Consider the following 27,100-nt stretch of genomic DNA (forward strand, 5'->3'; position numbering starts at 1 on the left):
ATGAATCCCTTATCAAGTAAATCTTGCAACTGCTCCTTTTGTTCCTTCAACTCAGGCGGGGCCATACGGTATGGTGGAATAGAAATGGACTGAGTGCCCAGAGCCAAATCAATACAGAAGTAATATCTCTATCGGGTGGCATCCCCGGTAGATCTGTAGGAAACACCTCTAGAAACTCACACACAACAGGTACTGAATCCATGGAAGGAACCTACGCACTAGAATCGCGAATAGAGGCCAAATAAGCTAGACATCCCTTCTCTACCATATGTCGAGCTTTCACATAAGAAATAACTCTGCTAGTAGGAGTCCCTTTCCACTCTAATCCAGGCAACCCCGGCATGGCTAAGGTCACCATCTTAACATGACAATCCAATATAGCATGATAAGGTGAAAGCTAATCCATACCCAAAATAACATCAAATTCTACCATATCAAGAAGTTGAAGATATACACTAGTCTCAAGACTCCTAATAGTAATCACACACGAGAGATAGACACGGTCTACAAAAGTAGAATCTCCCACCGGCATGGACATATACATAGGAGCATTCAAAGAATCACGAGGCACAACCAGATATGAAGAAAAATAGGATGACACATAGAAATAAGTAGATGACGGATCAAATAGAATTGAAGCATCTCTATCGCAAACTGGAACAATACCTGTGATAATGGCGTCAGATGAATCGGCATCAGGTCTAGTTGGGAATGCAAAAAAATGGGGTAGGGCCCCACCACCCTGACCTCCACCTCTCGGACGTCCTCTAGCTGGCTAGCCTCCACCTCTAATGGCCTGACCTCTACCTCTAATGGCCTGACCTCTACCTCTAGCTGGCTGAGCGGGCGGTAAAGCAACTAATGCCGGAACTATGGCACGAGAACTCTATTGTGGCATGCTACTCGACAATCTTAGGCAGTACCTCCTGATGTGACCAGTACCCCCACACTCGAACCACACATCCTGTTGTTATGGCTGTTGAAGATGAAACTGACCCGAACGGATCGGATAACCACGGTGATAGCTCTGGATCGGAGGTGCACTAATAAGAGCTGATGGTGCACTGTAGGCTGGCTGCCCAGGATGAGATACATAAGGACCACGACTACCCGAAGCACTGTGGGATGCCTGCAGCACTAACTAAAGTGTCCTAGGAGGATGGCGTCTACCAAAAGTACCCCTGCCTCCAGTTGAGGCACCACTAAAACCACCAGAATGACGAGGTCTCTTATCAGACACCAGCCCCCTCTCCTGACCACGAACCATCTCGATCCGTCTAGAAATATCTACGGCCCTCTCGAAATAAATATCATCTCCAGTTTCATTAGCCAATAGCCTGATGTTGAAATTGAGCCCATCAATGAATCTCCTTACTCTCTCCCTCTCAGTAGGGAATAAACCAATGGCATGACGAGCCAGGTGGACAAATCGAGTCTCATACTGGATGACAGTCATGCTACCCTGTTGAAGGCGCTCAAACTGCCTGTGATACTCCTCTCTCGGAGTGAAAGGAATGAACTTCTCAAGAAATAGCTGTGAAAACTGATCCCAAGTGAGTGAAGGCAAACCAGCTGGTCTAGTCAGCACATAATCTCTCCACCATCTCTTGGCAGAATCAGTCATATGGAACACTACAAAGTCGTCCCTTTTGGTCTCAACAATACCCATGTTGCGCAACACCTTGTGGTAACGATCCATGTAATCATGTGGGTCCTCAGAAGGTGCACCGCTAAAATGAACAAGAATGAGTTTGGTAAACTTATTCATCCCTAACAGGGCCTCAGAAGACATAGCAGGACTATCCCCGGCCTATGCCACAACAACTGGCTAAACTACCCCAATTGGCTGGGATACTAGAGTCTGATATAGTGTAGCCACCTGCTCTGGGTGTGAGTAGCAGGAGTCTGTGCTCCTCCCCAGCCTAAGAGATGACTGGTTCCACTGAGAACTAGAGATTCCTGAAGCACTAGAGTGACTATGAATCCCTCCAGGACCTGAGCTGGTCCAACGGGTGCGGTCTAAGCTAGGACCTCCTCCTCATGATCAATCTGAGGCTGTGGGGGTGTTGTTGCTCGAGCTCTAGGCTGAGTCCTGCCTCTGCCTCGACCTCTAGCTCGACCTCGGGCTCTACCCCTGGTAGTAGCTTCCACAGGGGGCTCCGACTCCTGTCTGGCTACAGATATTGTGCGTTCTCGCCATCTGCGAGAGAACAAGAATAGAATAGTTCAATTATCAATAATAGAATGAAATCGCACGATAGAGAAAGAAAGAAGTGAATTTTTTCCTAAAACTCCACAGCCTCTAGAAGATAAGTACAGACGTCTCCGTATTGATCCTTCAGACTCTACTAAGCTTGCTCATGACTCTTGAGACCTAAGCAACCTACTGCTCTGATATAACTTGTCACGACCCCGAATCCCAACCTTGGGGTCATGATGGCACCGAACATCTACTTCCTAGGCAAACCGACGTGAATAGAAAACTTACTGGTTTTAACAATTTACGACAAGATAATTACAATGAAAACAATATAAGTCTGAAGTATAGTATAACAATACTGAATAACGAGTCTAAACTTAACCCAAAAACTAGTGTCACGACTACATGAATGTCTAGAGCGCTAAAAATAGGGTCTGAATAAAATACATTGTTTTGAACTCAGAAAAAAAATAGTAAAGATAGGAGGAAAGAGGACTTCATGACTTCGAATGTTGTACAGTTGTACATCAAGTCTTCGTCCATAACGGGATCCGCGTAAATCTACTGAACATCGCTCATGACCCACTCCGTTATCTGCAAAAGAATTGCAGAGAGTAGTATGAGTACAACCGACCTCACGTACTCTGTAAGTGCCAAGCCTAACCTCGACAAACTAGTGACGAGGCTAAAGCAAGCCACTTACAATAACCTGTACACAAAATGAATAAACTCAAAGGGAATTTTTCTGTAATAAAAGGGAAAAAAGACAGAAAATGAAAGTATAGCAGTTAATTTATGACAACAACAACAACAAGTACAACACACACAACAAATGAGGTGCGCAACCCAATCCCACCTTAACATTCTTTATTAATATCAGGCATAACGTAAATAGTCTTTTGCGGTGTGCAACCTGATCCCACCATATTATCATTAATCAATATCATAATCCTCCCTTGTTCCAACATATCATCATTAAACAATATCATAATCCTCCCTTATTCCACCATATCATCATTTATCAATAACAATTATTACGTACACAAACCGTTGCGGCGCGCAACCCAATCCCACCATATTATTATTTATCAATATCATAATCCTCCCTTATTCCACAATTTCAATTTATTATCCTTCAATTCCCGTTGTTGCATGCAACCCGATCCACAAACAATTTCAATGAACATAAACAATCAAATAACTCAATTTACAAGAATTTCTACAATCAAAGAGTATGAGTGTAAGGCAATAAATGAACCATGTAATAATCAAAGAAATGTAACAAATATTACAAAATAACATGACAAGTAAAACATGTGACAATTAAAGTATGCAAGTAAAGCAGTTAAGGCCAGTAGCAATTAATCACGGAGTAAGTGAAGGGACAAACTATTCCATACAAGAATACTTAATGACAAATAACAAATTACAGCATAGAAAATAATTAAAGCATGTAACAATTAAGGCATTTAATGAGATAATTCATGAAAAACGAGAAAATATGGAAATAATTATTTTGACGGCGTATATACACTCATCTCCTCGCATATACGCCATTTCACACGTAATTCACATAACATGTAGTTCAAGGGTTTCTAATTCCCTCAAATCAAGGCTAGACCCAATACTTACCTCACCCCGCAACCCAAGCGATCAATCAACCACGACATTGCCTTTTGATCAAGCCTCCAAGCCAACTAAACCTAACAAATTATTGACCAAATGATTCGAAATAAGCTTTAGAAACTACCCACAAACGAAAGAGGTTCAATTTAGATCATTTTTGTAAAAGTCAACAAACGTCAACCTCGAGCTCACTTGGTCAAAATCAAGATTCGGGCCAATAAGGCATCATAGAAGGAAGGAAAGAATACTATGCCAAGGAAACAAATCAACAAAAACAACAAGTGATATAATAGAAAAGTATCAACAAGAATCACTACTGAGGTACCACCTCGTAGTCTCAAATCACAAAATAATTCACAATCTTTTCTTATATTACCGTGGGACCCTTGTATTTAGTTTTGAAAATTATTTTTCCCAAAATAGCTTCACGCGTTTTAGCCCACCTTATCATCCCGTGTGGCTTCAAGTAGTTTCCCTACTAGCACCACGCATATCAAGCCCACCTTATTTCACCGCATGCGTTTCAACCCCAATCCTTATACCACCGCATGTGTATCAATATCCCAATGTATCACAAATCGCACCTTAACTGCCCAATATCACAGCTTGCCAACCAAAATAATGGTATTTCCACAATAAATAGCCCATGACTCAACAATAACAACCGGAAGTGAATAACTCAACAAGAATAGTATTTCACAACTTAACAACTTTGTCTCAATGTGAATCACGGCTTTTATAACTCAATACCAATTTCAACAACAAGATATTCCAAGAAATAACAATTTCAAGTAAGGAACTCAATAGTTAAATAATGAATAAGGAATAGAGGAAACAATAATTTCAACTTGGCATGTAAAGGCAAATAACAAGTAAGAGGTAAGACAAGTAAAGCATATGAAGATAGACTAAAGATGATGAATATAACATATTATGGTAACTCAATTAAAGGCATGAAAAGAATATACATAGCTAGAACCGGTCAATTACCACATTTAGCCTGTGTACTCACTCGTCACCTTGCGTACACGGCTTCACATATCACAATTAATACAAAACAACACCAATCCTAAGGGGTAATCCCCCACAAAAAGTTAGGCAAGACACTTACCTTAAAACATGCTAACTCAATCCACTAGTAAGTCTTTTCCTCGATTATCCAACTCCGGACGGCTCGAATCTAGCTAAAACAACTTCATACTATAAATATAAACTAAAAGAAACTATTCTGAACAATAAATTTACGATCTTTAAAGAGAAATAAAAAGTCAACTAAAAAATTCAACCCTGGGCTCGCGTCTCAAAACCCGACCAAAATTATAAAATCTGAACACCCAATCGATAACGAGTCCAACTATACAAAAATTACTCAAATCCGACTTTAAATCGCCTTTCAAATCCCAACAATTTATTCTAAGAAGTTTTCACAATGTTTTCCTAAATTTTCAACTGAAACCACTAATTAAATGATGAAAATAACAATAAATTCGTGTAATATAGCCAAAACCGAGTTAGAATCAATTACCCTGATGATTTCCCTGAAAATCCCTCAAATAATCGCCACAAACCGAACTCTCTTGGTCCAAAAATAAAAAAAAATATTAAACCCTCGAAGACCTCTATTTCTGCCCAGCGATTTCGCATCCGCGGGCATAGGATCGCACCTGCGAAAAATCCATCGTAGGTACGGTTCCAACTAAGGTCCAGCATACTCCGCTTCTGCGGATACAAACGCGCATATGCGCTTTCTCTCTTGCTAACATAGGAGCGTTTCTGCGCACGCGCTCCTGCAGACAATGTCCACTTTTGCGATCATAGACCAAGTTGGCCCAGTCCGCATCTGCGACCAGCTCCTCCGCACCTGCAGACTCACAGCTACGGAAATCACCTAGAACCTGCGATCCCATCCAAGCTCACTCAAGGCCGCTCCTGCAATCAACCTCACGCACCTGCGTGTCTGCACCTGCGGCAAAACCCTCCGCAGGTGTGAGGACACCAGAACAACAACACGTTCAGCAATCCATCAAGTCAGAAATTGCTCTGGATTCAATCCGATTCACACCTAGGGCTCTCGGGACCCCGTCCGAATATACCAACAAGTTCCAAAATACATAACGGACCTATTCGGGGCCATAAATTACATCAAACAACATCGATTCTACGATCGAAACCAAATTCAAACCTATTGAAACTACGAACATCCGACTTCCAAAACTAACGTCGAATCACACCAAAACAATTCTGATTGACCTCGAATTTTGTACACAAGTCATAAATGATATGACGGACCTATTCCAACTTCCGAAATCGAAATCTGAATCTGATATCAATAATGTCAACTCTCGGTTAAACTTCTCAACCTTCCAAACCTTCAACTTTCTAACTTTTGCCAATTCAAGCCGAAACGACCTACGAACCTCCAAATCAACATCCGAACATGCTCTTGAGTCCAAAATCACCATACAGATCTATTGAAATCGTCAAAACTCTATTTTGGAGTCATCTACACAAAAGTCAAACTACGGTCAACCCTTTCAACTTAATCCTCCAACTTAGGTACTAGGTATCCCATTTCACCCGGAAACTCACCCGAAATCAAAACCAAACACCCCAGCAAATCACATAACAACAATACAATATAGATGAGGTAATAAATAGGGGATTGGAGCTAAAATACTCAAAACGACCATTTGGGTCGTTACACCACTGCACCATGAATCCATGACACCCAAACACAACTATACAACAAGGAGTTAGCTTACAGAGGAAAACGATGAGGACAAGAGAGAGAAACATTATTTGATAAATTGAATGAAAGCGAGATTTATTAAATTTTTCTTTGGTAAACGTTTACGTGTTTCGCTTTATTGCTTATTGAATTATTAAAATTTTGGATTATTATATGTTTTTTCTATAATATTGAATTCAAGTTATACTACTTATGCCAAATAAGTTTACTCACTACAACAAAAATGGCATTTAGTGGCAATAAAGTTTGACTTTAGCGGAAATAGAAATTGCCGTAAAATCTTTTACCAGCAATTGCTTATTAGCCGTTGTATCCAACGTCATTAAAGGTTTTAGCGGCAATTCAACTGAGTGCCGGTAAAAGCACCATTTATTAAAGGTCATTACTTTTAGTGGCATTTATTTACCGACCATTACAATGGCCAGTAAAACTACCTGTGGAATATGCTACCTCATATATTTAGCGACAGTTGTTATTGCTGGTAAAAACCCATCAATTGCCAACAATAGGGACTACTTTTAGTGGAAATTGTAATGGCAACTAAAGTTTCTGTGAAATGACCTTTATTTAACCAAATTTAACACTTCTAATGCTCGTTTGCTTATTTACATTCACAAATAATAATTAGAATTGCAGTCATTTTAAAAAGATTAATACATTTCTTAAAATTCACGACAAAAACAACCACCAATCCGTAATTTCATAGTACCGACATATTAAAAAGAAATAAACTATTTGAACTAAATAACCAACAGTTTGTTTCAAATAACTGGTGAGACATAGCTACGATACTAGACAACAAATAGCACATAACAATTTATGTAACTCTTGATCATAATTAAGTTTTTTACATGTCAAATTTCTGAACATCAAAGAATATGACCTGAAATAATAAAATAAAATGAATATTAACACATGATAGTATGATATAGTCTTTGTAACGACCCGATCGGTCGTTTTGAGCTCTAACGTGTCGTTCGTTGGTTTGAGACCATGAGCAACTTCACTTCAGGTATTATGACTTGTACGCGTGGTCGGAATTGATTTTCGGGAAGTTCGAAAAGTTCGGAATTGATCTGGAAAGAGAATTCTAATTCTGGGAGCCTTAAGTTGGAAGAATTGACTAAAGTGTGATTTTGAGTAAACGACCTCGGAACTGGGATTTGAAAGTTCCAACAGGTTTGTATGATGATATTGGACTTGGGCGTATGTCCGGATCGGATTTTAGATGACCCGTGAGCGTTTCGGCGCTTATTGTAGAAATTGGCATTTTGGAAGAATTTTATAAATTTGGGTTGAAGTGTATTTCAATATTATCGATGACCGTTTGGGATTCCGAATCTGGAAAAAGTTCCGTATGGTGATTCTGGTATTGGGAGCGCTTTCAGAAGTGGATTCGGAGGTCCGTAGATCATTTTCGGGTCATTTGGCGGAAGTTAGAAATCTGAAGCTTTATGAGAAGTTTGACCAGGAGTGGACTTTTTGATATCGGGGTAGGAATCCGATTCCGGAAGTTGGAGCAGGTCCGTAATGTCGAATGTGACTTGTATGCAAAATTTGAGGTTAATCGGACGTGATTTGATGGGTTTCGACATCGAATGTCGAAGTTTGAAGTTTTAAAGTTCATTAAGTTTAAATTGGGGTGCAATTCATGATTTTGATGTTGTTTGATGTGATTTCAGACCGCGAGCAGGTCCGTGTTATGTTATGGGACTGGTTTGTGTGATTTAGATGGGGTCCCGGGGGCCTTGGGTGTGTTTCGGGATGGTTTCAGATTATTTCGGGCTGTTTTGGACTGCTGTTGTTGGTGTCTGGTGTCCTTCTTCGCGAACGCGAAGGAAGTCCCGCGTTCGCATAGAGGAAATTGTAAGGCTGCTGGGTTGGCCTTCGCGAACGCGAGCAAGTGGACGTGAACGCGAGGCAAGAGCTGGGCAAGCTTTCGCGAACGCGGCCAAGGCGACGCGAACGCGAAGAAGAAAGGGGGAGATGGGCCTAAGGCCATTTGGCCTGCACGAACGCGTAGAAAGGAACGCGAACGCGAGAGGTCTGGGAAGCTGGCCTTCGCGAACGCAATCAGAGTGCTGGGAACGCGAAGAGATATTTCTGGGCGTGAGGTTGTTGAGCATCGCGAACGCGAGGGATGTGTCGCGTTCCTCCATTTTTCATTTGGCTGGGTAGTGAGGTTTTTAAAGGACGGGATTTGGCCATTTTCCTCCATTTTTCATTTGGCTGGACAATTTATGGAGCTCTTGGAAGGGAGAGTTTCGTCATCTATGTCAAGGTAAGTGATTCCCACCTATTGCAAGTTAAATACTTGTATTATATATGAATTTAGACTTGAAAATTTGTGAAAATTTGGGATTTTGAAGAAAAACCTAGAAATTGGTATTTTGGATTTTGACCACGAAATTGGACATGAAATTTAGAATAAATTATATATTTGAGTTCGTGGTGTTATGGGTAAATTTTATCTTTGAATATTTTCGGAATCCGGGCACGTGGGCTCGAGGGTTGCTTTATCGATTTTTTGAGCGGAGTTGAAAATTATTATAAATTGATTAATTATGAGTATTAGAGTATAATTTGATTGGGTTGCATCTTATTTGACTAGTTTTGGATCGGCGGTTACCGGTTTGAGGTGTTAGGGCGGTGCTGGAACCGGGTTTGGAACGTCAGAGTGAGGTAAGTCTCATGTCTAACTCTGTGAGGGGAAATTACCTCTAGGTGTTGTATATTGATGTGTGTTACTTGTTGTGAGGGCTACGTACGCGCGAGGTGACGAGAGCCCGTACGTAGCTACATTTATGTAATTGTCCAGGTAGGCTTAGGTTCATATCATGTTGTAGCAGCACTATTTGAGCATTTTCTCGCCTATTAAATTCCTCTGTTTTATATTCCTACTTAAGACTAGACTTGCTATTGTAGAGACTTCACAAGTTCACGATTAGTCACCGAATAACTTTACTCCTCCTACGGCATGTTTTCGTGATATATATATATATATATACTTCATTGGAAGGTTTTTATTAAAGAAATTGCAACTCACACGTTTATTCGTGAGTGGGGTCAAGGACCCGTCCAAGCTTCTTATTCTAATGGGATCGGGTCATTCGCCTCAGCAGGATTATGTATTTCACTCTTATGGGATTGAGCCGCTCGCCTCGGCAGGATTATGTATTTCACTCTTATGGGATCGGGCCGAACTCCTCGGCAGGGTTTATATGCCACACTCTCATGGGAGCGGGCCATTCTCCTCGGCAGTTTAATAGATGTATCTATGATTCATGCCGCTCAACCCTCGGCAGTGCACTGTTTAAATATTTATGTTGGATCGGCCCATACGCTTCGGCATTTCCTATATCATATCCTCATGGAATCGTGTGTAATATTTGGCAAGAAGCTAGTGTATCTGCGAGTTTTCCCGATTTGAGTTATGACAATCTATCTGATGAGATCCACTATATCTATATATATGCTCCGGTTAAGAAGGGAATGGAGAGCTTGAGTTCCTCGTAAAGTGGGGGGATCTGTACCTAGTGATTTATACTTGTTCATCTCATTTATTTGCTCTGCCTCATATTTACTTACCTCTTTACTGTACCTGATGTTATTGGACCACTAGTGAGTGTCGATGTCGACCCCTTGTCACTACTCTTCTGAGGTTAGGCTAGATACTTACTGGATACAATTTGATTACGTACTCATACTACACTTGCTGCACATTTTTGTACATGTACATATGTGACTAGTGGCCTTGTGAGAGCAGAGGCATGTATGCATGTAGGGACTTACATGAGCTGCATTCCATATTACGACCCGTAGCCGAAAGAGTCTCCTTCTGAGTATTTATATTTCTCCTGCCCAAATTTGTATTCCAGACAGATGCTGTATTTTATTTTACATTCCTAGTTGATGCTCATGTTGTGACACCGGATTTTGGGGTGATTATGGGTTGTTCTATATTGAAATTGTTAAGAATATTATTATTTACAATGTGAATTCCATCTTTTACTATTTAATTGAAAGAAAATATGACTTCAAAGATATTAAAATGAGAACCAAATTAAGTATTTATTTTTAGCTTGCTTGACAGCGGTGTCCGGCGCCATCACGACCTTTAATGGATTTTGGGTCGTGACAACATGGTATCAGAGCGCTAGGTTCACTTAGGTCTCACGAGTCATGAGTGAGTCTAGTAGAGTTTTGTGGATCGGTACGGATATGTCTGTACTTATCTTCGAGAGGCTACAAGGCTGTTAGGAGTAGTTCCCTTCTTGATTCCTCATCGTGCGAATTGATTCTTTTGAGGTTTGTACCTTTATTTCTTTCATATTCAATATTATGCGACGTGAAGCGCTTGTTATAGATTGGGAATCGAGTAATTGGCATAGTACTACAGAGGTGGTGCAGGATGTCTCTGCCTGCATGTTTGATTGGGCTATTACTGTCGCCTTGTGGAAGGTCGTCCTGTCATTTCAGCTCAGCATCAGTATTTCCTATGGTTTTGAGTTTTGGCATTGATTGTTATGATGATTCATGCGTTGTTATCGCACCATGTTTGTGTAATGGTAGGATGCCTGTCTATGCGTCGAGGCAGTGAATGACTTGAAGGGAGATTTTACTCAGTGCATGATTTAGAGGCTCAGTATTTTATTTCCAACGGAGGAAAGGCAATCGGACTATGAGTGTTTGGGTTGATGGAGTAACGAGACTTGGTATTTTGAGCGTGGTGGAGTTCTCAATTGTGATGTGGTGTCATCGCCCTTGTTAAACGCGTTACGATTTGCCGATGTTATGGTCTTCTTCAATTCGCCTTTGGGGCAGGGTATTGTGGAATAGTGCCGGGGAAGCGGCTATTAGAGATCGCGGTGTGCAGTGGTTCAGGATCGAATCGGTGTTCCTAGTGTTGATCGTTCGAGAAGGATAATCTTTAGAGAGGCTTTAAAATTGGTAGCGATCTATTGGTTCAAGTGCTACAGAGACGGATTTTGATTTAAGGCAACAACTGGGCAGCGGAGGATGAGGAAGGACATGTGAAAGGTGTCTTGTGGTGGTTAAATTTCTGGGAGGCCAAGTATGAGAAGCAGAAGTCGAGTAGTTGCTTAAAGGAGAGGGTTTGACCAAAGTGGGAGAGTGGCAGAGTATCATATGGGTTCTGTGGTAGGGATAGCTACACGCCGTGGGGAAGGTTTAGAGTGATTTGGGATTTATGGTGGACAGTGACTAGGTCTACGGACTAATTTGGAATATTGGCTGCTATACTGAGGAAGGCTGTATACAACAAAAAAGAGTTACTTGATATGAAGAGGGATGCAACATGACCTCAGATTTGAAATGTATTATCGCACCGTTAGTTGATGTCAATGGGTAGTGAACAGACTTCTACAGCTGGTGAATGAGCACGGGATTAGGATGGTTTACTGATTTCGTGGTGTTGACGGAGCTTCTACGAAGAATTCTACTAGCTATCCAGTAAGAGGTCGAATATATGAATGTGGCTAGTGATTCAGAAAGTTCACAAAATGTTTAACAGGAGGATTTCGAGAAATTTAGCAGGTCGATTGTGCAGGCTCATGTCTATGAGGAAGGAGGAATATTGGTGGGTCCCAAGGTTATGTAATTGTAGCTTCAAGCTAAGTGCAATGCCTAAGGATTTCGAGTTCGTAGTATGGTTAAGTATGGAGCTTTTGCAATGGTTTATGAAAGGGGCTTGGAGTGTTCTACGTTATCTTCGATCTGCAGTGTGGCATTGGAGGAATAGGATAAAAATAACTTCGGATTAATAGAGGAATTTTCAGAATGGGTGTACCAGTTGAAGATGTGAATATGCGCATAAGAAGGGTATGAGATGGTTCATGGGTTTTGGAGACAATGTGGTCTCGTGGATTGGGTCACATGGGATGAGTGTTGTTGGGTTTCGTTACGGTAATGAATGGAACTATTATTGTTTCTAAGGCAAGTTAAGAATAAATTGGAAGTTGAGGATCAAGGTTGCAGTTGATGTCGACAAGAATGTCAAGAGCTCGGATGAGCAGGGAAGAATTTAGATGTTTAGAGTAAGCTGGTATTGTCTTTAGCATCACCTGAGATCGGTGTCATGTGGAAGAGGCTTGGTGTATTGACTTACAGATTTTTGACTCACTCTACAGAATTAGAACGACTGGTGGTATAAATGTGCGGACCTTGCTACTTGAGCGGAATGGTCGTGCGAGCATGCCCCACGGGGAGATTTGTATAAGTGTGACATGTCAGTCACTTGATTGTTAAAGATTGAGACCGAATGTGGGGGTCATTGTAATATCGCAAGTGCGAGAGTTTATGTCTGAGAGGCATTTTATTCCTTGGGCTGTGGACCATGTGAGTTCGTTTCGGATTTGACGGATGTTCTTATTAGTCGTGAATAGGTCATTTTGGGTCCTTGAAGGGTTATTAGCCCAGTGCGGTACGATCAGAATCGGCTTGAGGTACGTGGATGGATCTAAATGTGAATGTGGGCTCTATATCAGGCCGGATGTGTTCATTTCAGCATAGCGTTGTTTTCGGAGGGGTCGTCGGGCCTTGGATGATATTTCTGTTGTTGGCCCTTCTGTGTATTTCTATATTATGCGAGGTGGGTTATGAGGTGGTTTGATTATTCGCACTTGTATTGAGATCCCATGTAATTAGTGGTGTTGTGAGAGCAGGATGGCTCTCGGGATATGGGTCATTTATTGCATCGTAGTTGTGCTTGAGTTTCATAGCGTATGGCGCTATCTGTCTCCCCAGGATTTGTATTATGCACTTCGCGTGTTTGTGGTCGATATTCGAGTATTTTGTAGTTATGAGAATTTTAGCTCGCTAAGTATTTTCTTATAGATTATTATGTGTGGATCGGGTGGCACGCCGCCACAGGTATCATGGTTGGATCAGGTTGCACAGCGCAACGGTATCATGGTTGGATCGGGTTGCACGCCGCAATAGTGTGATGTTGAGTACAGTATCCCATATCTTCTATTGTGTATTTTGCTTCTCATTTTTCTGTGGAAGGTCCATAATATATTTTCGGTTGTTTAAATTAGTTACGTGGGTTGAGAAATGCTTTCCAGAGTTCGTTTCCTTATGTATCACATTCGAGTTTGTAGCTTGTTGGCACATTGTGGCATCATATGAAAATTTTTGCAACGTCTGAGGTGGCTTATTACCTGAGTAGCTTGTATTGGGTGAGACGAGATTATTGGACCTGGGATCAGTGCGATCAGGTTTATATGAGGCACATTAAAGAGTAAATATCGATATTCAGTCCAGAATGATGTAAGGGTTCTTGTCGGGAGGAGAGACTCCATGAGTTGTGATTCGGCAGGTAGTTATGCGTTTCTACACATCCTTTCTGTCGTGTCAATGTTTTGAGAGATGGGAGGGGACTTATATGCTTCATGAGGTGCGTTGCGGGTCTCAGATTCGTGGAATTTCGGCTATTGTTGTCAGGGGATGTCATTATGGACATGTGAATAATGCAGTGCATGGTGTGAATTTAGTAAGGGTATACAATCATGTATGGGTACATCGTGTAGTGATGGGTACGGTGTTCGTATGTTGCAAGCAGACCTGGTAAAGAATTTCAGATGTTGGAATTTAGATCCAAGGCTTATTTGACTAGATAAAAGAGAGGATTTCCAGGTTTGCTCGAGCGGATGAGCTCAACGGGGTCGTGGAGGCACGGGTAAGTGCACGAGGTGTTAAACAGTGATTTCAGACAACTCCAAAGCAGTTCTTAGCACGTTCGAGGACAAACGTATGTTTAAGTGGGAGAGAATGTAACGACCCGACCAGTCGTTTTGAGCTCTAACGCGTCGTTCGGCGGTTTGAGGCCATGAGCAGCTTTCCTTCGGGTATTATGACTTATACGCATGGTCGGAATTGAATTTCGGGAAGTTCGGAGTTGATTTGGAAAGAGAATTCTAATTTCAAAAGCCTTAAGATGGAGGAATTGACTAAAGTGTAATTTTGAGTAAACGACCTCGGAACTGGGATTTGAAGGTTCCAACAGGTTCGTATGATGATATTGGACTTGGGCGTATGTCTGGATCGGGTTTTGGATGACCCGGGAACGTTTCGGCGCCTATTGTAGTAGTTGGCATTTTGGAAGAATTTCATAAATTTCGGTTGAAGTGTATTTCAATGTTATCAATGTCCGTTTGGGATTTCGAGTCTGGTATTGGGAGCGCATCCGGAAGTGAATTCGGAGGTCCGTAGAGCATTTTTGGGTCATTTGGCGGAAGTTAGAAATCTGAAGGTTTATGATAAGTTTGACCGGGAGTGGACTTTTTTATATCGGGGTCGGAATCCGATTCTGGGAGTTGGAGTAGGTCCGTAATGTTGAATTGACTTGTGTGCAAAATTTGAGGTCAATCGGATGTGATTTGATGGGTTTCAGTATCGAATGTCGAAGTTTGAAGTTCTTAAGTTCATTAAGTTTGAATTGGGGTGAAATTCATGATTTTGATGTTGTTTGATGTGATTTGAGACCATTTGGCGTGCGCGAACGCGTAGAAGGGAACGCGAACGCGAATGCAAACGCGAACGCGAACGCGAACGCGAACGCGAACGCGAACGCGAACGCGAGGGGTTTGGACAGCTGGCCTTCGTGAACACGATCAGAGTGCCGCGAACGTGAAGAGAGATTTCTGGGTGTGAGGTTGTTGAGCCTCGTGAACGCGAGGGATGTGCCGCGTTCACGAAGAAGGGTCGCCTATGCAGTGAGGATTTTAAAGACGGGATATGGCCATTTTCCTCCATTTTTCATTTGGTTGGGCAATTTTTGGAGCTCTTGGAAGTGAGATTTTCGTCATCTATGTCAAGGTAAGTGATTCCCACCTATTGCAAGTTAAATACTTGGATTATATATGGATTTAGACTTAAAAATTTGTGGAAATTTGGGATTTTGAAGAAAAACCTAGAAATTGGTATTTTTGGATTTTGACCACAAAATTGGACATGGAATTTGAAATAAATTATATATTTGAGTTCGTGGTAATATGGGTAAAGTTTATCTTCAAAAAATTTCAGAATCCGGGCATGTGGGCCCGAGGGTTGCTCTATCGATTTTTCGAGCGGAATTGAAAATTATTATAAATTGATTAATTATGAGTATTAGAGTATATTTTGATTGGGTTGCATCTTATTTGACTAGTTTTCGATCGGCGGTCACCGGTTTGAGGTGTTAGGGCGGTGTTAGGAAAAGTTACCCCTAGTGTTGTATATTGATGTGTGCTACTTGTTGTGGGGCTGCGAACACGCGAGGTGACGACAGCCTGTACGTAGATACATTCATGCTATTGTCCGGGTAGGCTTAGGTTCACATCATGTTGTAGCTGCACTATTTGAGCATTTTCTCGCCTAATAAATTCCTCTGTTTAACATACCTACTTGAGACTAGACTTGTTTTTGTAGACACTTCACGAGTTCATGATTAGTCACCGAATAAATTTACTCCTTCTACGACACGTTTTCGTGATATATATATACTTCATTGAAAGGTTTTTATTAAAGAAATTGCAACTCACATATTTATTCGTGAGTGGGGTCAAGGACCTGTCCAAGCTTCTTATTCTAATGGGATCGGGTCGTTTCCCTCGGCAGAATTATGTATTTCATTCTTATGGGATCGGGTCGTTCGCCTCCGCAGGATTATGTATTTCACTCTTATGGGATCGGGCCGTTCGCCTCGGCAACATTGTGTATTTCACTCTTATCGGATCGGGCCGATCACCTCGGCAGGATTTATGTACCACACTCTCATGGGAGCGGGCCGTTCGCCTCAGCAGTTTAATAGATGTATCTATGGTTCGTGTCGTTCGACCCTCGGCAGTGCACAGTTTAAATATTTATGTTGGATCGGGTCGTACGCCTCGGCATTTCCTATATCATATCCTCATGGAATCATGCGTAATATTTGGCAAAAAGTCAGTATATTTGCGAGTTTTCCCGATTTGAGTTATAACAATCCATCTGATGAGATCCACTATATCTATATATATGCTCCGATTAAGAAGGGAATTTCTAATGGAGAGCTTGAGTTCCTCGTAAAGAGGGGGGATCTGTACCACGTGATTTATACTTGTCCATCTCATTTATTTACTCTGTCTCATATTTACTTACCTCTTTACTGTATCTGATATTATTGGACCACTAGTGAGTGTCGATGTCGACCCCTCGTCACTACTCCTCCGGGGTTAGGCTAGATACTTACTGGGTACACGTTGATTACGTACTCATACAACACTTGCTGCACATTTTTGTGAAGGTACATATGTGACTAGTGGCCTTGTGAGAGCAGAGGCATGTATGCATGCGGGGACTTACGTGAGCTGCATTCCATATTACGACCCGCAGCCGGCATAGGCTCCTTCAGAGTATTTGTATTTCTCCTGTCCAAAATTGTATTCCTGAAAGATGTTGTATTTTATTTTACATTCCTAGTTGATACTCATGCACTTGTGACACCGGGTTTTGGGGTGATTATGGGTTGTTCTGTATTGAAATTGTTAAGAATATTATTATTTACACTGTGAATTCCATCTTTTATTATTTAATTGAAGGAAAATATGATTTCAAAGATATTAAAATGAGAACCAAATTAAGTATTTATTTTTGGCTTGCCTGACAGCGGTGTCCGGCGCCATCACAACCTTTAATGGATTTTGGATCGTGACAGTCTTGTTACTGAGTTATAACATACCATACTAACAATTAGATTATGCACTTTGTAACAATAGACCTATTTGCAGAAGTTAAAATTATGTAGTCATAACTTTGAGCCGATAATGAAAAGATAAGTTATATAGTGACAACTTTGCGCTGATAATGCAAAGGTTATAAGGCTAAAGAATGATGAGGTGATTGTTACAATCTTCAACCTATGACATTATTCACAAAAATGCTTACTATGAAATTAGATGATCCATTTGCAAAAACTTTTGTCCGGTAAATAATGCAAAAACATCCACTTGCGATAGTTATTAGGTATATAACGCACAAAGAGAAAGTGACATGGCAAAGCGCTGCCTGTCGTAATGCCCTGCTTACCGGTCAAGACCAGTAACATATTACATTCATTTTTTCTCTGTCAGCATGGCTAAAGTAGCTTAAGATGATATGTCTATACTAAATGATTCAAACCTAGTACTAAGTGAACATGCTTTAAACTTTTTGCACCACACCATACTTCTAATGCTTTTAAAATATTTCCAGGTAAAAAACATCCAAGGCATGCTTGCTCACAGATGCATGGCTTTAACTGGACCATAAAACATGTTGGACAGTAACACTCTTAATATTCATTCAAAGCACCCACAAGAGAGAATGACATAGCTAGGCATGAAAAGTTTAGCTATAGCATTATAAAATATGACTCAGAGTTGAGCTAAGACAACTGCTAGGTGCAGAAAATAGGCACTTGATGATTTATTCTGGATCAAGCACTAGGGAAAAAAAAAGACAAAGCTCCTGAAATTTCAGAAAAGAAGCTAGCCAAGGAAGTAATGAACATAACATTATGAATTAAGGGAATGTTAGTATAAAGAAATCAATTAACATCTTATGATACATTCAATTCTTATGAGAAAAAATAGAATATAAAAAGGTCATTTAGTTATATGATAAATGAATAAAACAATACTGAAGTTCTTAGAGAATGATACTGAGCAAATGATGGGCTATTTAAATGTTTATTTGGACTTAGATTTATGCATTTTCGCCTCTTACAAACACTAGATAGTGCTGATATAACGGCCCGGCCGGTCGTTTCAAGAGTTGTAGCCCCGTCCCCCCATTTACTACTCATTTTGTACTTTATAACTGTTATATGACTTATCAAGTTAGTTGATTCGGGTTCGGAGAGATTTTTGAATGAATTGAGATACATAGTCTCATAATGGAAAGCTTAAGTTGGAAAAGTTGATCGGATATTTACTAATGGGTAAACGACCACGGATTTGTATTTTGATGGTTTTGTTAGCTGCGTTAGGTGATTATGGACTTAGGAACGTGTTCGGATTATGATTTGGAGGTCTGTAGTTGAATTAGGCTTGAAATGACGAAAGTTGAATTTTTGGGAAGTTTGACCGGGAGTGGACTTTTTGATATCGGGGTCGAATTCCGATTTCGGAAGTTGGAGTAGGTTTGTGGTGTCATTTGTGACTTGTGTGTAAAATTTAGGGTCAATCGGATGTGATTTGATAGGTTTCAGCATCGTTTGTAGAAATTGGGAGTTTAATGTTCATTAGGCTTGAATCTATGTGTGATTCGTGTTTTTGATGTTGTTCGAGATGGTTTGAAGGCTCCGCTAAGTTCGTATGATATTTTGGGACTTGATTATATATTTTGTTGAGGTCCCGGGGGCCTCGAGTGAGTTTCAGATGGTTAGCGGATTATTTTTGGACTTGGCAATGGCTGAAGACTGCTGGTGTTTCCTTTTACTGGTTTCCTCTAGTGCGTTCGCGAGGAAGGCTTCGCGTTCGCGAAGTGTATCTAGAGGCGGATGAGGATTTGCTCTTCGCGTTCGTGAAGAGGGGGTCGCATTCGCGAAAGTTTGGGCAGTGTGTGCATCGTGAATACGAGAAGGGTCACGCGTTCGCGAAGAAGAGAAGAGGCAATTGGGACCCCACGCATTTGTTCTACGCATTCACGGAAGGGTGGTCACGTTCGCGAAGTGAGGGGTCAGCGAAGCATCGCGTTCGCAAGTGGTTGAACGCGTTCGCGAAGGAGGTTTTGGGCAGCAGACGAAATTATGCTACGCGAACGCGAGGCAATGGTCGCGTTCGCAATGAAGGCATAACTGGGCAGATTATAAGTTTCAAAAACGAGGGTTTCGAGTTCATATCACAAAGTTGATTTGGGAGTTCGGTAGAAGGTGACTTTTGGAGGGATTTTCATGTGGGTGTTTGGGGTAAGTGATTCCTATCTAGTTTTGGTTAATTTCCATGATTATGCCTTGATTCTATCATTAAATTTGTCATTTGGGGTGAAAAGTTTAGGAAAATGAAGAAGAGTTTTTGGGCTAGATTTTTGAGGTTTTGAATGAGATTTTGTAATAGGATTTGAGTAAATTTGATATGGTTAGACTCGGGGTTGAATGGGCTTTCGGGTTTGGTGATATTTGTTGGATTCCGAGACGTGGGCTCGGGGACCGGTTTTGTGCCGATTTCGGTTTTTTGAGTTATAACTTAGTAATTTCTGGTAGAATTGATTCCTTTAGCCCATATTGATTGTATCGTACTGTTATGGCTAGATTCGAGGCATTTGGAGGCCGATTTGCGAGGCAAAGGCGTGTTGGAGTAGAGTTTTGCTCAGATTGAGGTAAATAACACTTCTAAACTTGGCTCTGAGGGTTCGAAACCCCGAAATATGTGGTATATGATTGGTGACGCACATGCCAAGTGACGGGCGTGCGGGCATGCACCGTGCGAATTGTGGCCTAGTTGATTCCATGGCACCGTATAGTGGACTTATCTTGTTGATGTCCGTGTTTTCATCATGTGATAAAGTAATTAAGCTGTTAAACATGCTAAAGATCATGTCTAGGCTATATTTCGATACTGTTGGGACTCGTAGTGGCCATTTCTTGTTGCTATCTTACCGATTTCATTGATATTTCGTACTCAGTCATATTCATTCATTTCACATCATATTTCAGTCTCTATTGTTATTTATTGATGCATTATATCATTGTTTTCGAGCTAGTTTCATTGACATGGCGAGCCCGTGAGAGAGACTGGAGAGATTGATGACTGAGTGAGGCCGAGGGCCTGACTATGAGTGACATTTATGGGATCGACTTACACGTTGCAGCAGTTATACTGATTTATGATAGAGCCTGGGATGAAGGAGCCTCTCCTGAGTCTGCACACACCCCAAGGAGCGCGATTGATTATATTGAGGGATGGATCTTCCCTAGACATGGATCTTGTCTGAAGCATTATATACCTGGGGATGGATCTTCCCCATGGGCCAGATTGGCCCTACTCGGTACTGGGTGACTGATTGTCAGTCAATGTATATATTCCAGGATGGATCTTCCATGGGCCGGATTGGCCATATACAGTACTAAGTGATTGAGAAATTGAGAGTGTGAGCACATGAGGCTGTCAGCATGGTGTATCACATATAGCATGTGCATTGGCATGTAGAAGTAGAGAAGTTATATTCTTCTTATCATTCAGATTTGATCTATTTTACTATTTGAGTTTATCTGTTGAACCTGAAAGCATGCCTACGTTTCTGCATTGTTATTTCTATATTGAATTATGCCGGTTGAGTTCGTCACTACTTTCAGTCTAAAGTTTTGATTTGTTACTTACTGATTTCATTGTAGTCACACTACACCCTGCACCTCGTGTGCAGATCCAGGTGCTTATGGTCACGGCGGCTGCTCAGTGTGGAGTCAGGATCTCGGGAGACTATCGAGGTAGTTGCATGACGTTCGCTTACCTTGACCCTCCTTCGTTATCTTTACTTGTATTTCAGTTTTTACTCTTTAGACACTGTATTAGACTATCTTCAGTTGTAGATGCTCATGTACTCGGTGACATCCCGATTTTGGGAGAGATTGTATTGGGTTGCGTATTTATTTCTTTTTTCAAAGGTTTTCCTTAAATTTTAACCGCTTCCGTATTTTATTTTTTAAAGCTTTTGGTTATGTTGGAATAGTTGAATAATTGGCTTGTCTAGTTCCACGATAGGCGTCATCATGACTGTTGGTTTTGGGTCGTGACAAGTTGATATCAGAGCCTAGGTTACATAGGTCTCACGAGTCATGAGCTAGTTTAGTAGAGTCTTGCGGATCGGTCCGGAGACGTCTGTACTTATCTTCGAGAGGTTGTCGAACCCTGAATTTCACATTCTTGTATTCTTGTCTTTCGGATTTGTTGATTCCGGTAACTAATTTTCTGTTATTCTATTCTCTCACAGATGGTGAGTACACGTACTACTGGGAAGGAGGAACAACCACCAGTACCACCAGCTAGGGCCGCGAGAGGCCGAGGTCGCGGTAAAGGCCGTGGTAGGGGCAGGGGTACAGCTCGTACAGCGGCTAGGGCAGCACCTGCAGACCCACCAGTCGCTCCAGCTCAGGAGCAAGTACAAGATACAGTTGAGCCAGTGTGGCCATCTCAGGCACCAGTTGTGCCCATCTTGATTCTATTCCTTCAGGAGGCCTTAGCTCAGATTCTGACCATGTGTACCAGTCTTGCTCAGGCAGTCTCTGTTCCGGCTGCAGCAACCACTTCTCAGGCCGGGGGAGGTACTCAGACTCCCGCTGCCCGCACACCCGAGTTGGTGATGCAGGGACTCCAGACCCCGAGGGCACTACCAGCCCAACCGATTATAGCTGCTCAGGCCCTCGTAGTCCCCGTTATGGCTGATGATGAGCAGAGGAGACTTGAGAGATTTGGGAGACTTCGACCTCCATCATTTAGTGGTGCTGAGTCTGAGGATGCTCAGGGCTTTCTTGATAAGTGTGAGTGGATGCTTCGGACAACGGGTATTCTGGAGACCAGTGGAGACTCGTTTACTACTTTTCAGTTTTTTGGGGCTGCCTTCAGATGGTGGGAGGCTTATGAGAGGCGCAGGCCGGTCTGTGCAGTATCACTTACATGGTAGGAGTTCTCTGTTCTCTTCTTGGAGAAGTTCATGCCGCAGTCTCATAGAGAGGAGCTACGCAGACAGTTTGAGCAGCTTCGTCAGGATGGCATGTCTGTGACGCAGTACGAGATGAAGTTTTCTGAGTTGGATCGTCACACAGTTTGGTTGGTTCCCACTAATAGGGAGAGGATCAGGAGGTTCATTAATGACCTCATATATCAGTTGCGGTTGTTTATGACTAGGGAGATGCTATCTGGTGCTACTTTTGATGAGGTTGTCGATATTGCTCGGTAGATAGAGATGGTCCGCAGCCAAGAGCGGGTTGAGAGGGAGGCAAAGAGGCCTCGTGGGTCAGGAGGTTTTAGTGGTGTTCCTTCTAGAGGTCAGTTCCACCACGGTAGGGGTCGTCCTTATAGGAATGCTCAAACGGCTCGTCCAATTCACCGTGGTGCATTATCTGGCCATGGTTCATATAGTACACATCAAGGCCAGTCATCTCTCAGTGCCCTTCCAGCTCAGAGTTTGTCCCATGCACCTTTATTTCAGGGCTCATCGGCACCGGGTTCTTCTAGTGGGTATTCTGGTGCTCGGGTCTTCTTTCGTTCCCCACTGCCATTCATAGGGAGGGGTTGTTTTGAGTATGGAGATATGGGTCACATCAAGAGGTTTTGTCCCCACCTTACGGGAGGTCCAGCTCAGCAGAGGAGTCAGTCTATGACTTCAGCACCCGTTACTTCACCACCCGCTCAGGCAACTCAGGGTAGGGCTTAGTAAGCTAGAGGTCGCCCTAGAGGGAAGGCCGATCAGGTGGCGGTCAGGCCCGATTCTATGTTATTCCTGCCAGACCAGATGTTGTTGCTTCAGATGCAGTGATCACAGGTATTGTCTCAGTTTCCCTCAGGGATGTCTTTGTATTATTTGACCCTGGTTCCACTTATTCATATGTATCATCGTATTTTGCTCATCATTTGTATATCCCCCGTGAGTCCTTATTTTCATCTGTTCATGTCTCTATGCCCGTGGGCGATACTATTATTGTGCACCATGTATATCGGTCATGTGTGATGACTATTGGGGGATTGGAGACCAGAGTTGATCTTTTCCTGCTTAGTATGGTGGAATTTGACGTGATTTTGGGTATGGATTAGTTGTCTCCCGGTCATGTGGTTCTAGATTATCATGCTAAGACTGTGACGTTGGCGATGCCAGGATTGCCAAAGATTGAGTGGAGAGGTTCTCTAGACTATGTTCCCAGCAGAGTGATTTCATATTTGAAGGCTCAGCGGGTGGTTGGGAAAGGTTGTTTATCTTATCTGGCCTTTGTGAGGTATGTTAGTGTTTATGCTCCCACTATTGATTTTGTTCCGGTGGTGTGGGAGTTTTTGGATGTGTTTCCTACAGATCTGTTAGGTATGCCGCCCGACAGGGACATTGACTTCGGTATTGACTTGGTGCCGGGCACTCAGCCCATTTCTATCTCACCGTATCGTATGGCAACAACTGAGTTGAAAGAATTGAAGGAGCAGCTTCAGGAACTCCTTGATAAGGGGTTTATTAGGCCTAGTGCGTCGCCTTGGGGTGCACCAGTTCTGTTTGTGAAGAAGAAGGATGGCACTATAAGGATGTGCATTGATTATAGGCAGTTGAACAAAGTTATAATCATGAACAAGTATCCTTTGCTGCGTATTGATGATCTGTTTGACCAGCTTCAGGGTGCGAGGGTGTTCTCCAAGATTGATTTGAGGTCTGGGTATCACAAGTTGAAGATTCGGGACTTGAATATTCTAAAGACAACATTCAACACTTGTTATGGTCATTATGAGTTCCTTGTGATATCTTTTGGGCAGACAAATGCCCCAGCAGCGTTCATGCATCTGATGAACAGTGTATTTCAGCCTTATCTCGACTCATTTTTCATAGTGTTCATTGATGATATCCTGGTGTACTCTTGTAGCCAGGAGGAGCATGCCTAGCATTTGAGGTTTGTGTTGCAACGGTTGACGGAGGTGAAGCTTTATGCCAAGTTCTCCAAGTTTGAGTTTTGGCTCAGTTCAGTGGCATTCTTGGGGCACGTGGTGTCCAGTGAGGGTGTTCAGGCGGATCCGAAGAAGATAGAGGCGGTTCAGAGTTGGCCCAGACCGTCCTCAGCTACAGAGATTCGGAGCTTTCTTGGCTTGGCCGGTTATTATCGTCGCTTCATGGAGGGCTTCTCGACTATTGCATCGCCCTTGACCAAATTGACCCAAAAGGTGCTCCTTTCAGGTGGTCGGATGAGTGTGAGGAGAGCTTTCAGAAGCTCAAGACTGGCTTGACCGCAGCTCCAGTTCTACTTTTGCCTTCAGCTTTAGGCTCTTATACAGTATATTATGATGCTTCTTGGATCGGTATTGGGTGTGTATTGATGTAGGAGGGTAGAGTGATTGCTTATGTTTCGCGCCGTTGAAGCCTCATGAGAAGAACTACCATGTTCATGATTTGAAGTTAGCTGCCATCATTCATGTATTGAAGATTTGGAGGCATTATATCTACGGTGTATCTTGTGAGATGTTTACGGATCATCGAAACCTCCATAACTTGTTCAAACAGAAGGATCTAAATTTGAGGAAGCGGAGATGGTTAGAGCTGCTAAAGGACTATGATATCACCATTCTGTATCATCCTGGGAAGGCCAATGTGGTGGCTGATGCCTTGAGTAGAAAGGGGGTGAGTATGGGTAGTCTTGCATTCATTCCCATGGGAGAGAGACCTCTTGCAGTTGAAGTTCAGGCTTTGGCCAACCATTTCGTGAGATTGGAAAATTCAAAGCCCAGTCGGGTTCTAGCTTGTGTAGTTTCTCGGTCTTCCTTATATGATCGCATCAGAGAGCGTCAGTGTAATGATCCCCATTTGCTTGCCCTTAAGGACACGGTTCATCACGGTGATGCCAGAGATGTGACCATTGGGGATGATGGGGTATTGAGGATACAGGGTCAAATTTGTGTGCCCAATGTGGATGAGCTACGTGATTTGATTCTTGAGGAGACCCACAGTTCGCGATATTCCATTCATCTGGGTGCTGCGAAGATATATCAGGACTTGAGGCAGCATTATTGGTAGAGGAGAATGAAGAAGGATATAGTGGGGTTTGTAGCTCGGTGCCTTAACTATCAGCAGGTGAAGTATGAGCATCAGAGACCGGGTGGATTGCTTCAGAGGTTAGAGATTCCAGAGTGGAAGTGGGAATGGATCACCACGGATTTCGTAGTTGGGCTCCCACAGACTTCGAGGAAGTTCGATGTTATTTGAGTGATTGTGGATTGGCTGACCAAGTCTGCGAACTTCGTTCTAGTTGGTACTACCTATTCTTCGAATTGGTTGGCTGAGATTTACATCCGAGAGATTGTCCGCCTTCACGGTGTGCCAGTGTCCATCATTTCAGATCAAGGCAAGCAGTTTACATCACAGTTCTGGAGAGCAGTACAACGAGAGTTGGGCACCCAAGTTGAGCTGAGCACAACATTTCATCCCAGACGGATGGACAGTCCAAGCGCACTATTCAGATATTCAAGGACATGCTACGCACTTGTGTCATTGATTTTGGGGGTTCTTGGGATCAGTTTCTGCCACTCGCGGAGTTTGCCTACAACAACAGCTACCAGTCAAGCATTCAAATGGCTCCGTATGAGGCTTTGTATGGGAGATGGTGTAGATCTCTGGTGGGTTGGTTCGAGCCGGGGAAGGCTAGGCTATTAGGTACTGACTTGGTTCAAGATGAATTAGACAAGGTTAAATTAATTCAGGAGTGTCTTCGCACGACACAATCCAGACAGAAGAGTTATGCCGATAGAAAGGTCAGTGATATTGCTTACATGGTTGGGGTGAAGGTCCTTCAGAAGGTTTCACCCATGAAGGGTGTGGTGTTATGAGGTTTGGAAAGAAGGGGAAGTTGATCCCTCGGTACATTGGGTCGTTTGAGGTGCTTCGGATGATTGGGGATGTGGCTTACGAGCTTGCCTTGCCACCTAGTTTGTCGGGTGTGCATCCAGTATTTCATGTTTCTATGCTCCGAAAGTATGTTGGCGATCCGTCTCATGTTTTGGATTTCAGAACTGTTCAATTGGATGGTGGTTTGACTTACGATGTGGAGCCGGTAGCCATTTTAGATCGGCAGGTTCAAAAGTTTAGGTCACGGGATATAGCTTCAGTGAAGGTGCAATGAAGAGGTCAGACCATGGAGGAGGCTACTTGGGAGACCGAGCGGGAGATACGGAGCAGATATCCCTGACTAATTGACACTCCAGGTATGTTTCTAGACCCGTTCGAGGACGAACGCTTGTTTAAGAGGGGGAGGATGTAACGACCCAGCCGGTCGTTTCGAGAGTTGTAGCCACGTTCCCCCATTTACTACTCCTTTTGTGCTTTATAGTTGTTATATGACTTATCAAGTTATTTGGTTCGGGCCACGAGAGATTTCGAAATGAATTGAGACACTTAGTCTCAAAATGGTTCCAGCTTAAGTTGGAAAAGTTGATCGGATATTGACTTATGTGTAAATCACTCCGAATTTTCATTTTGATGAATTTGTTAACATCTTTAGGTGATTTTGAACTTAGGAGCGTGTTCGGATTGTGATTTGGAGGTCTGTAGTTGAATTAGACTTGAAATGTTGAAAGTTGAATTTTTGGGAAGTTTGATCGGGAATGGACTTTTGTATATCGGGGTCGGATTCCAATTCCGGAAGATAGAATAGTTCTGTGGTATCATTTTTGACTTGTGTGAAAAATTTGGGGTCAATCGGATGTGACTTGATAGGTTTCGGCATCATTTGTAAAAATTGGGAGTTTAAAGTTCATTAGGCTTGAATCTATGTGTGATTCGTGTTTTTGATGTTGTTCGAGGTGGTTTGAAGGCTCGACTAAGTTTGTATG

General features: G+C 42.4%; 1 protein-coding gene and 1 long non-coding RNA gene across 2 annotated transcripts in view; both read right to left on the minus strand.

Moving 5' to 3' along the window:
• Window positions 1-1,141: 1,141 nt before the first annotated feature.
• Window positions 1,142-1,792, minus strand: LOC138902541 (uncharacterized). Its single transcript, XM_070190422.1, has one exon. The coding sequence runs from the start codon at window positions 1,790-1,792 to the stop codon at window positions 1,142-1,144; it is 651 nt and encodes a 216-aa protein (XP_070046523.1).
• A 680-nt stretch (window positions 1,793-2,472) lies between these two features.
• The window catches only part of LOC104096539 (uncharacterized), a 28,481-nt gene continuing 3,853 nt past the window's right edge, over window positions 2,473-27,100 (minus strand). The window contains exons 3-4 of the long non-coding RNA XR_001969326.3: window positions 3,833-3,903; window positions 2,473-2,794 (exon numbers count right to left, since the gene is read on the minus strand). This is a non-coding gene — a long non-coding RNA (uncharacterized lncRNA). The remainder of the gene's footprint in view (window positions 2,795-3,832; window positions 3,904-27,100) is intronic.

This window comes from Nicotiana tomentosiformis, chromosome 12 (assembly GCF_000390325.3).
Source record: "Nicotiana tomentosiformis chromosome 12, ASM39032v3, whole genome shotgun sequence".
Taxonomy (NCBI): domain Eukaryota; kingdom Viridiplantae; phylum Streptophyta; class Magnoliopsida; order Solanales; family Solanaceae; genus Nicotiana; species Nicotiana tomentosiformis.

Coding starts and splice junctions, on each gene's coding strand:
- LOC138902541 (XM_070190422.1), bottom strand. CDS start 1,792: ATGTCTTCTGAGGCCCTGTTAGGGATGAATAAGTTTACCAAACTCATT.